Source organism: Ranitomeya imitator, chromosome 7, assembly GCF_032444005.1.
Source record: "Ranitomeya imitator isolate aRanImi1 chromosome 7, aRanImi1.pri, whole genome shotgun sequence".
In the NCBI taxonomy this organism is placed as follows: domain Eukaryota; kingdom Metazoa; phylum Chordata; class Amphibia; order Anura; family Dendrobatidae; genus Ranitomeya; species Ranitomeya imitator.
Genome location: NC_091288.1, coordinates 131072120 through 131084205, shown reverse-complemented (window position 1 = coordinate 131084205; position 12086 = coordinate 131072120). Strand labels below are relative to the sequence as shown.

At 43.3% G+C, this 12086-nt stretch overlaps 2 protein-coding genes across 6 annotated transcripts in view; one reads left to right on the top strand and one right to left on the bottom strand.

Annotated features, from left to right (window-relative positions):
- STAT1 (signal transducer and activator of transcription 1) overlaps nucleotides 1–12086 on the bottom strand; it is a 1428390-nt gene that overhangs the window by 1328178 nt on the left and 88126 nt on the right. The gene's annotated exons all lie outside the window — the stretch shown is intronic.
- Nucleotides 4916–10997, top strand: LOC138644900 (uncharacterized). The gene is made up of 5 exons (XM_069733813.1): nucleotides 4916–5049; nucleotides 5146–5292; nucleotides 5405–5521; nucleotides 5761–6150; nucleotides 10829–10997. The coding sequence occupies exons 2-5, from the start codon at nucleotides 5154–5156 to the stop codon at nucleotides 10858–10860; spliced, it is 678 nt and encodes a 225-aa protein (XP_069589914.1). The 5' UTR covers nucleotides 4916–5049; nucleotides 5146–5153; the 3' UTR covers nucleotides 10861–10997.

The window sequence follows — 12086 nt, the reverse complement described above, 5'->3', positions numbered from 1 at the left end:
TATCGTCGCAGAGTACGATTAATATCCAGTGGCGACCAGCTTGATTTGCCGGGTCTGTATTCACAATATATGCCGCGGGTCTCTGAGTCACTCTTTCTTCCGGAAGCAAATCACACGGAAACACACCGGCGAATATGCGGTCTGTATAATTATCGGACCGCGCTACAACTGTAAGCTGCAGACTGTCCATCGTTGCTTAATTAAAATCGTACAAGATCTCTCGCCTGTTATTAATTTCCAGAATGGTGTGGTTGACTGCAAAGACAATCATATTTATCGTGTGGGGTGTCGCTATCGCAAAGCGGACTTCAGCACGCAGATTACCTGTTTTAATGAGCGAGAAATGGCCTCCAGGCTCTTGATCAGGCGATAAATCAAAAGCAAATAGCGTGAAGCCAGCCATAAATTCTTCACGATCTATCGCCATGGCACAATCAGCCTTTTGCTTGCCCGATATATGGGCAAGCGCCATATATTCTCTGATGGCTAAATCAGCATTAAAATTAGGATTATAAGGCCTCGCGGGTATCTGCTGACCATCCAGATATAATGCCGCGTGATTGACGTGGTAGTGGTGAAAGTCCAGTGGGTTTTTTGTATAAGAACCGCTGAAGCCCTCATTATCTACAAACCCCAATATAACAGTTTTTGGTATCTGTCCTAGGAAGAGGTTCTCGTGGTTCGTGATTCGTGTCCCTGCGGCGATGCTGTACACTTTCAGGCATGTTCGGTCAACAGCGTACTTGGCTGTTGCTGCTAGGAGGGCCTGGCTGTGGCCGATTCGGACAGCCGGTGATACCTGCACTCTTTTCACATAGAGAGCCGCCTGCGAGATTTGTACCTTCAGCGGCTCGGCTTCTGCGGACATGAGGCAGAAAGTATCCTTATTTCTTGACAGTTTAACCTTAAGGTCAAGGCCGTTCAATATTAACTTTGGCTGGTTAAATATATCCCCAAATATGGGTCCCAAAAGGTCGATGGGTTTTGAGCGAGAGGCGGCACTGGCTCTTTTGATAAATCCCGCATTTGCGCCATCCAGGCGCCTGTCATTATGATGCCCCGCAGTGTCTTTATAGAACAAACCGGCTGTAAATTGCGATGCCAGCGTCTGTGAACTGTAATTTAAAAGGGTCTCTATGTAGGCTCTATAGCTGTAGAGATTGTCCGATTGTGAGATAAGTCGGTCTCCCAGAGTAATATCGACCTGGTTAAAAAGAGTGGCTAGAGGGTAGTTTATGAGCGCCACACGCGCACCATCGGCGATGGCCGTATTATCATGCTTCACGATGCGACAGCTTATGTACAGTAGCGTGTTGTTCAGATCATAATAATAATCACCACTACCAGATATGTAAAACTCCAACGGTCCATTGTCTGACAGAGCAGCAACAGGCTGTACTTCTACAAATAGAGATTTCTCGATACTTGTTTGAGTCGGTGGTACGGCAAAAATATCCAGTTCAGATTTTGCGCACTCTACAGAAGCGTCATGCAGGAAAGCCATGGTAACTGATTAGAAGATGTCGTCCGCAGAGCGTCTTACTCGTTTCTGACGGGGGCGTCTCTTGGATGTAGTTTTATTCATGAGCATCGGCGGTAAAGGAGGGCAAACGCGGCGCTTTCTTTTTTGGGCTTTTTTAGCGACATAGATTATCCCAGAGCCGTCTTGATGGGTTGGCGTATTTATCCTTTTCATAAGGGCAGTCGATGCGGATGTCACGGCATCTGCAGCGATGTTCCGGGCAGCAGTCCGAACGTGTGGTTTTACTAATTCTAAGCCTTTTCTGAAAAGCGGCACGGCGCGACGAAATAAACCTTTAAATAGTCCTGCCAGTCCAGAGCCATACATGTACTCGCTCCCGCGGAATCCCTCTAGACCGTGCCCCGACTGTGCAGTATAGTAGCGGGCATAAACAGCAGGATCTCCATACACCCTTTGAGACAGCATTTTATCGTGTCAATGCTGGCGAGGTCTAAAATGTAATCGCACTATACACTTGCCGTATCTGAATTTAACCGGCGTTCCCTGGTCCGACATGACTGTAATGTTTATGGAGTCAAAGTGTTGCTTGCACAGCGGTATGTAATCGGGCCGTGAGTAGCGCACCGTGACAATATCATTATCATCGCCGCTAACTTCTACGGTTCGTAGCAGTTGAACGTAACTGTCACCTACAAGTTGATGCTGAATTATATCAGTGTATACAAAAAGCGAATAAAAACCAGCCTTTGAATCGGGGTAAAAGCGGCGATTCCACGGCATTAAAGCAACGGGGGAGTCATCGACGGTCTGCAGGCCGAAAATAAATTTTAACTTAGTACCCAGAGTAAACTGTATAGGGGATGGGTCGGTCAGGATCACCTCGCGGCGTAGCTCATCATACCGTATTCTGTAGGCAGGCGTAGATAAATACAGCGCTTCTATTCGGGCATTGACCGCGCCAACTAGCTTAGGAATGGACGAGTAAAATCCTGATTTTATGTGATACTGTACTAAAGGTTCGCCGTGTTTAGCCGCGTAGAAGCTCCCTTCAAAAGCATCAAACGTGTTCCACGTATGGGGGTACTGTATTTCCGTTAACGCCACCTCATAATCTGCCGAAAGATGAACGGCCCGCGCTAACTTGGTATTGTACTCCGATATTGTGTTTTCAGGGTAGATTTTAATTGACGAATTACTGGGTAATGTCACGAAAAATGAGCCCGCTTCCATGGTTATATATCTGTCAACTCTGAGGCCGGGATCCAACTATTGAATTTTTCGGGGTAGCCCAGCCATTTGACAAAGCAATGACTCACACCCCTGACACGTTTTTTTCTCAAAATCTTTTCTACTCTGTAGACACGATCCTCATCCATAGGTATTTTTTGCAGCTCTTCCTTATAAAATGACCCCTCTACAGGCTCTCCGGCTAAATCACTGATTTTATAAAGGGGTTTATGAAATTTATTGGAGACGCCGGTGATTAAAAAAATCTCATCGCTGTACGTCTTCTCATAGCCCTTACAGAAGGTCGATTTATAGCGCGATATTCTCACATGAGAGCCGACCGTTAAAGACGGTTTAATCGGTTTATTAGTAATAGTAGAACTGTAAATATTGCGCCAGATTTGCATCACGTTTCTCTCTGACACAGACGCGGGACTACAGCGGATCGTTGAGTGGTACGTATGGTTGTAGCTATGCAGCAAATCCGGTAAAATATCAATATACCTAAAGGTATTATGATGCGTAAGATAGCGCCACATACGGGTTTTTAATGTGCGATTAAAACGCTCGACCATAGCGGCTTTTACATCATTGTTTGTAAAAAAGTGATGAATATTGTACGTATTACATAGCTGTTTGAGTGATGAATTTATAAATTCTTTGCCGCGATCCGTCTGCAGTTTCTTCGGTATGCGCTTATCATTTTGAAATATTAATTCGAACGATCTGGCGACACTAGCGCCTGTCTTGTTTGTCAAGGCTACGCACCATGCGTATCTCGATAGAACATCAATCACCGTCAGGATGTATTTGACATTATCATTTTCCCTTGAATAGTCAATTAAACTTACGAGATCCGCCTGCCACTGCGCATCAATGGCCGAGACGTAAATTTTATTTGTCAAAAAGCGTTTTCTAGCAGGCTTGTGTAGCGTGTAGGTGTCTTGCTTATTTAACCAGGCAATAACATCAGATTTCTTTATACCGCGTGCTCTTGCAGATCTAAATAATTTGTCAATACCCGAGAATGAGCCGGGTGCGCGGCATGTAAAATATTGTTTTTCTAATATGGCATCATACGATTTAGACGTCATGATTGATTAAAATGATTGTGGTTCGTTAATCAACAGCATGCTTCTTTCAGAAATTCAGCTGTATAAAAATTCCTGTTTTAATCCGGATATATCATGCCTGAGTTAATGCATGCATTAATTGCATGTATGGTTGTGTTCTGGGTGTTAACAGCAGGCGTGTGGTGGGGGCGTAACTGGGTGTGTTTCTGGGTGTTAACAGGTGAGCTGGTTTCTGACACTCAGGATAAATACAGGTGGCTGGCCCGCTAAAGTACATCAGACAACCACCAGAAGTCCGACCAGACTAAAAAAAGCAAGCTATTCTAAATGTAAGTATATAAGACAGTTGTGTTATTATTCGCAAATGCTTAATTATATTTAACTATGCATCTCTAAAACCATAATTAAGGGTGTTATTTGTCTAATAAGTTAGTTTTATACTGGAGGATAGCTGCATATTTAGTATCGTTGTATAATATAGTTTTACTGCATAAAACATATTCTGTGGTACATAATTAATATAGAAAGACTTATCCGCGGGCAACTATTATAACATAATTTATGTAATACAGTAGTTAATAACTGTCAATACGCCCTAACTAGCGCCTGCAGCGTTTACTTACTACATGTGTGTTGTTTAACATAGACATATTTATAGTCATATTTATACAGTAGCGGTATATTTAGTGGGGCTGTGTAATATAGTTTTACCGCATAAATCATATTTGTGGCGCATAATTAATATAGAAAGACTTAGCCGTATTACCCATGATTTGCTTAGTATAAGAATATTTATACACGGGGAGCAGTTTATTTGTTGGGGTATATAATTGAGTTTGACGAGTAGTGGTGTGTGGATAATATAGATTGCGCATAAAATTTACACAGATAATTTATTTTAGATGGAATCCCAACATTTTTCGGCTTTTTCCAGTCAAGTTGCGGATTCGGTAATAGGTATGTTTCAAGATTTATATACATGTATCTGTTAGTGTCCCATTCTAACTAAGGGCTGTTTTTATATATTATCTTTATATTGTTTATTCTTTCTTGTTTAAGATGAATTAATCAGGACCATTCCCGATAATCTAGATGAATTTACCAGGAACACCCCCGATGCTGTAGATGAATTTATCAGCAACTATAGCGATGATTTTTTAAACGGCTTCAGCGTGCCTACTCTGGAGTGTGATACACCTGGAGCTGAGTATAGTAACACTAATGCAGGTGTCGCTGCTGTGTGGGATTTGACTCAAGGCATCATAGGTGCGTTGTGTGACTGCTGTGTATGTATGTGTGTGTGTGTGTGTATATAGCTTTTAAGTATTTAGACGTGTAAATATATATATTAATTCTTTACAGATGTCGACATGTTTCCAGAACCAACCACCACGGAACACAATCAGCCGCCTGTTGAGGAACTGATGTACCAGACCCCCACGCCGAGAAACAGCCCTGATTCTAGAGCACCTAAAAAACAGCTCGGACCGGCGGGCAAAAAAGGGAGAGGTGAGAATCGTATGAAAAGTTTTTTTTTTTTTTTTTTTTTTTTTTTTTTTTTGCACAACCGCTCTGCGAAAATCCACCACGCCTCTACTAAGGCCTGTATCTTTATTTATAGCTTGTAAACTGAAGCCTAGAAGAATTTTCACAAAAGAGAATATACCGGAGCTAATGGAGAGCATCGCAGAAGCTGCAGAAGACGCCACGGCAATCATTCACCACACATCGCTATCCCGTAAGTGTATATTTTGGTATACAGGCACAGTCTCTGTACAGTCAATGATGCACGTGCTTCATCATTGAGATCCATGGCCCCCACATATCTGACACATGTATAATCTATCCTGCAGCTAAGCGCAGCGGCCTGCGTCGGTCTCACACATATCTGGCACACGTATAATCTTTCCTGCAGCTATGCGCAGCGGCCTGCGACGGTCTCGCACATATCTGACACATGTATAATCTTTCCTACAGCTAAGCGCAAAGTCATGAGAAAAACACCTCCAGCACCTCTACAGCCGCTACAGATCACCGAGAATGACGCAGCACAAGCGTGGCCGGCGATACAGACGGCTAATGGTTCTGTTAGAGCATATCCGCTATCACCGATCTGCGTGGTGCAGGACGCAGGAAACCCTGTACCGTCGGACCATCGTGAAATACCCCATTCAAGTACCGGTCAGCCATCGACAATCCGTGTGAATGACCCCGCGCCACTATATCCAGAAGTGCTCGAGGCACCCCGAAAACATAAGCGGAAAACAAAACATGTTACAGAGTCACCAACCGCATCCTGCGCCGTGGGTGCAACAGCCACGATGAGTCGTGAAGAGTATGATCGCGAGATTGATCAGCTCGCTGATGGTAAGCAACCATCCATAGAACCGCTCATTATACGTATGTCCCACACTATGCAACCGTCAGCGCCATGTGTAACGGGTCCTGCTAATGCCTCTGGGGCCGGACCCTCAGGACCCTCTAATTTGGGTGACATATCTCATGTCTGTGTATCTAACTCTGTTAATGTTAAGAAACGGTCAAAGAGGTCGCGGCCGGATGATGTTAAGGGGTGTAAAGAGCTTAAGGTGTGTAAAAAGCCACGGATTCATGCGCCAGCTATAGATCTGCAGCATGAATCCCGCAGCTGGGACCCCGTTGAAATGCTTGTATTTCAGGAACACATCGGCCGCTACTTACGCTACAAACGCTGGGTCCCCAAAATAATGTTTTTTTGTGATACTTTTGAAAAATTATTATTAACACAAAACCCAACACAGGCTAATAAGTCCGAACTATACGCACTTCGGAGCCTGCTGCTGGATGGCGAGATAACAACTACAGCGACCCCATTATGACTAGATATGGTCGGCTACGGCATGCATAAACCACCTAAACTAACACTACCCAGGTATAATAGGGCTAGAGTTATAAAGAGGGCTCTAAAATTGTTGGTCAGCGCTAGACGGGCGCTATGCTCTAGGAGGCGCCGTGGTGCCATGTGTCCTGCAATGCCTCTACAGTCACCACAGATGTCGTCACAAGAGTCAGAACAGCACTCACATAGTCCAGGCAGCTCTGCAGATGCCGCACAGGCATCTACACAAAATTCACAATCCGCAGACGCTGACGCTGCTGGTAATGTGCGGCGCCCCGATCATACAGTATTTTTGCAACACATCCATCATCATGAAAGGGCCCTCCGCAATTTCAACGGTCATATACATACAGATCATTTTAGATTTGTAAATTTAGAGCGTGTACGATCATTTGAAGAGGGCTTGAATATTGTTCATGAAGGCATTCAGGCATTACTGGATAGAATCATCAGGGACATTGAACCTGGCGACTTTGTACAGTTAAGGTTTGATGCCGGTGATACTTTAGACCCTATTTTCACTACAAAACAAACCCGTGAAGATTTTAATTCCGAATCTTTTTTAAATGCTGTTGCCCGCGCACTTCAAAGTAACAGTGAATGCATATCATCCAATTCGCTAAAGCTAGTCGTCACCATCATTAAAAACCGACGCGGTGGTGTAAAAAGGCGCTTGAAATCTATAGCGAGCAGTCAGATCATTAAACAAAAGAGACAATGGCTGTATGATTTTAACAATTACAAGTCAAATCTGTGTTTGGCTGTCAGTGTGTGCGCCCTGATGGACGACACGGATGTCAGTGATGGTGTTTTACTGAACCGCTCTAAAAACATACACGCAGCACTGGGCATCCCTGATGATCAATTAGTGAGTTTTAGCGACATCCCTGCATTTGAAAAATATTTGGGGGTCACCATTAAAGTACTGTACTATAGTCAGGGCGATTGGCGTTACTTTGAGAGCGGTAATACAGCTATTGGCAAAACCGTATTCATATTGTTCCATGATAATCACTACTACGGTATCAAAAATATGAAGGGTTTTATCGGCGCTAAGTACTTTTGTGAGCTCTGCAATTCAGTGTTTCACCACAAAAACAACCACTCCTGTCAGTATTTTTGTAAAGCATGTCAGAGAGAGAATTGCATAGAAAGCGGTGCCGACCAACAGCCCAGATGTCCTGTTTGCAGAGTTTATTGCCGCTCGAGCGTGTGCCTAGATTATCACAAACAATTTGGATTAGGCGACCCAGCATTCTGCAGACTTAAAACATTTTGTGATAAATGCAACCTTTTTGTCCCCAGAAATAGTGAAACAGAGCATAAATGTAATGGTTTGCGCTGTCCTGTATGTCGCAGACATATAAATAAATTCGATGCCCATCTTTGTTACATGCGGAAGTATGTAGCACAGGATGAGTCAGATTGCTATATCTTTTATGATTTTGAATGTATGCAGGAGACAGGCACGCACATCCCGAATTACATTTATGCTACAACGCTGTATGGCCACCCCTCCTGGGAGTTTGAGGGCGATACCTGTACACATGACTTTGTACAGTTCTTTACAGGCGGTAAATTTTCAGATCATACATTTATTGCCCACAATGGTGGAAGATATGATGCATACTTTATTGTTAAGGAACTGATTTCTGAAAAACTACAAGTACAGTTGATAACCCAAGGTGGCCGCCTCTTGTGTGTGTCGCTACCCGATTTGTCTATAAGGTTCATAGACTCTCTAAATTTTATCCCCATGAAACTCAGTAAATTACCACAGGCCATGGGCTTTTCAGGAGGCAAAGGGCATTTTCCACACTTTTTCAATACCAGAGAAAACCAAAACTATGTAGGTCCCATACCTGATGTAAAATATTATGGGGTGGAGTACATGTCACCTGGTGAGAAGGTAGAGTTCCTGGAGTGGTATGAGACACAGGTAAATACAACTTTTGACTTCAAGGCCGAGCTAAAATCTTATTGCAAACAAGATGTTGAAATTTTGAGACACGCCTGCGAGATCTATAGAGAGCGTATTATGCAGATGACGCAGAAAAATGTTAAAAAATACTGTAAGCGTCAAAAGCAAAAGATTGTAGTGCGCAGATGTGTTGATCCTTTTCAGCTCATCACCCTGGCCTCGGTGTGTATGACAATGTACCGGTTTAAATTTCTTCCAAAAAAGACAATCGCCATTTTACCTGGTGATAATTATCACAAGGCAAAAAAGCGCTACTCGACACCCGCTATACAGTGGCTCATGTATGTAGCCCACTCTGAGAACATCGACATACAGCACGCTTTGAGAGGCGGTGAAAAACAGGTCGGGAAGTATTTTCTAGATGGCTATGCCTATGTTAGCGGCCAGCACATAGCCTTTGAATTTCAGGGGTGTTTTTACCACGGTTGTCCCGTGTGCTATAATGAAAATGACACAAATAAGGTCACAAGCACGTCCTACGGCCAGTTATATTACACCTTTTTAGCTAAAAAGCGTTACTTACAGTGTTGCGGGTACACAGTAAGACTGATGTGGGAACATGAGTGGAATGAAATGGTTGAAAATGATTCTAACCTTCAAACATTTCTTCGTCAGATGGAATTCCCCGCTCCTTTAGACCCCCGTGATGCGCTTTATGGCGGGCGAACTAACGCCATTAAGCTCTATCACCATCTGGAAGAAGGGGAGACTTTACACTACTACGATTTCACCAGTCTGTACCCCTTTGTAAACAAAACTAAAACATACCCTGTAGGCCACCCAGACATCATCTACGACAATTTTGGATTCATTAAAAAATACTTTGGCATTGCTAGAGTCAAGGTCTACCCGCCGAGAGATTTATTTTTTCCAGTTCTACCGGTAAAACTCAACAAAAAATTAATGTTTCCCCTTTGCTACACATGCGCTGCAGATTCCCAGGCAGATATTTGTGCCCACAGTGATGAAGAACGGGCGCTGACAGGCACCTGGTGCACTATAGAGCTCGAGATGGCGATAGAAAAAGGGTATCGGATCGCTCACATCTATGAAATATGGCATTTTCCTAAAACCACTGATGATCTGTTTGCGCCTTACATTAAATTACATCTTAGGGATAAGCAGGAAGCCTCTGGTTATCCTAGCTGGTGCACTGATGACGCCAAGAAACGGCAGTACATTGACTCTTTTCTTGAAAAAGAAGGTGTCCAATTACGGCCTGAAAATATAGCTGTCAATCCTGCTAAGCGCCAGATCTCCAAGCTTTTCTTAAATTCTTTATGGGGAAAGTTTGCTCAGAGATCTAATCTATCATGTACCAGCATTGTTAGGGATCCAGATGAGCTTTTTAAGTATTTGTTCCTGCCTTACTATGACATTTCGATGTTACATTTCCTTGATGATGACACCGCAACCATTAACTGGAAATATGCAAAAGGCCACCACACACTCAACAAAAACACAAACATTTTTATAGCGTGTTTTACAACAGCGTATGCTCGGTTAGAGCTCTATTCGCTGCTGGACCGGCTGCAGGAGAGGTGCCTTTATCACGACACAGACTCAGTTATTTTTGTACAGAGAGATGGTGAGTGGCAACCGCCTTTAGGCGATTACCTGGGGGAGCTGACCAGTGAAATACCCGATGGTACACACATCACAGAATTTGTATCCGCGGGCCCCAAAACTTACGGCTACAAACTCAACACCGGTAAAACTGTCTTAAAAGTTAAGGGGATAACACTAAATGTTGGTAACTCTCAATCTATTAATTTCAACAGTCTGAAAGATCTAGTTCTGGACTACCCGCGCAATTCTGCCGCAGAAACTCAGAAACGTATTGTCGTACAGCAGGCGTCCATTGTGAGAAATAAAAAGTACTGGGATATTGAAACAAGGCCATTACGCAAAACACAAAAGTGCGTTTATACAAAGCGGCGACTATTAGACGATTTCACAACATTACCTTTTGGGTATTAGTCGAGTATTGTGATGGATACGCGTCTGCAACACCCGTTCTCGTGCATTCTAGCAGGCCCGTCTAATTCTGGAAAGAGCTATTTTGTAAAACAGCTGCTATATAATATTGAAGCTAATTTTTCTCAGAAACCTGATAATATTGTATGGTTTTATTCGTGTTGGCAAAAACTATATGATGAAATCTCTCTCTCTTTTCCCCACGCCAGATTTGTGGAGGGTCTGCCGAATACATTCGTAGATGACGAATTATTCCCACCGGAGAAGGTGAATTTGGCGATTGTTGATGATCTCATGGAGAGTGCTAGTGAGAATTGTGAGATAGAAAAAGCCTTTACCAAGTATGTGCACCACAGAAATCTCAGCATTTTCTACCTGGTGCAAAACATATTTTGTCAGGGCAAGAAAAGCCGTACGATAAATTTAAACACAAAGTACATGGTGCTTTTTAACAACCCCCGAGATAAATTACAAATTTTAACTCTAGCTCGTCAGATGTATCCCGGAAAAACACGTTTTTTCCTAGAAGCTTTTGAGGATGCCACGCGGGAGCCTTACGGGTATTTGCTTGTAGATTTGAGAGCTAATACTCCTGAGGATCTGCGTTTAAGGACTGGGTTGTTTCCACCCGCGCTGCCCGCTGTCTATGTTCAGAAGAAAAAAACTTCTAAAAAGTGAATTTTACCAGGTATCAGACATTCTACGCTGTGGTCGTTGTGATGTAAAGATGTCTGAGAGGCTCCGGCGTAACTGGGCTCTCTTAAAAACCCTAGTGAAAGCAACCCCCGCTGTCAGAAAGTCTATTTTGCGCGATGCAAGCAATGATTTAATTACAGCCATAGGCGAGATTGCTTTAAATATCTTAAAAGGCAGGATTCCGCTGAAAGAGCGCCAAAAAGGTATATTAAAGAAGTGGCGTAAAGCTATAAGAACCCTGAGCGACAGGTCTCAGCCCATAAAGAAAAAGAAGCGCCTACTAAAACAGGCCGGCGGGTTTATCGGTCCTCTTTTAGCTTTTGCAATCCCAATAATAACAAGCCTGATCGCCGGAAGATAATGGAGCATACAACGAAAATGTATCTAGTCCCCAAACAGGAGCTAGACAAACTAAGACCCGGTACTACAGATAACATACGCGACAGTGTTATTCGGCGCCTTGATGGTGAGATTAGCGACATTTTACAGCGTCGTGACATTCCCGATGATGTGAAAATTAAAATGTATAGCGCTGTGCTACAACGCTACTTGGTACATACGAGGCACAGCTCAAAAGAAGTAACGGCTTTAAATCTCGTTAGCCCTCCTGATCCTGGTCAGCAGCAATTGCCAAATACCGACTCTGATAAAAATCATGAGATCGCTGAAATTGTCGGACATATAAACCAAAGATATAAAAAGAATGCTGAATTTTTACTAAACAGGCTGCTGCAGAATAAAAATGTCACAGCATGGAATAATAATGCTGAA

What these genes read in the sequence shown, in the direction of transcription:
- LOC138644900 (XM_069733813.1), top strand. Translation starts at nt 5,154, where the DNA reads ATGTTTCCAGAACCAACCACCACGGAACACAATCAGCCGCCTGTTGAG. An exon ending in GGCGGGCAAAAAAGGGAGAG is followed by an intron (nt 5,293 to 5,404) that starts GTGAGAATCGTA and finishes CTTTATTTATAG; the next exon opens with CTTGTAAACTGAAGCCTAGA. An exon ending in GATTGATCAGCTCGCTGATG is followed by an intron (nt 6,151 to 10,828) that starts GTAAGCAACCAT and finishes TCCCCACGCCAG; the next exon opens with ATTTGTGGAGGGTCTGCCGA.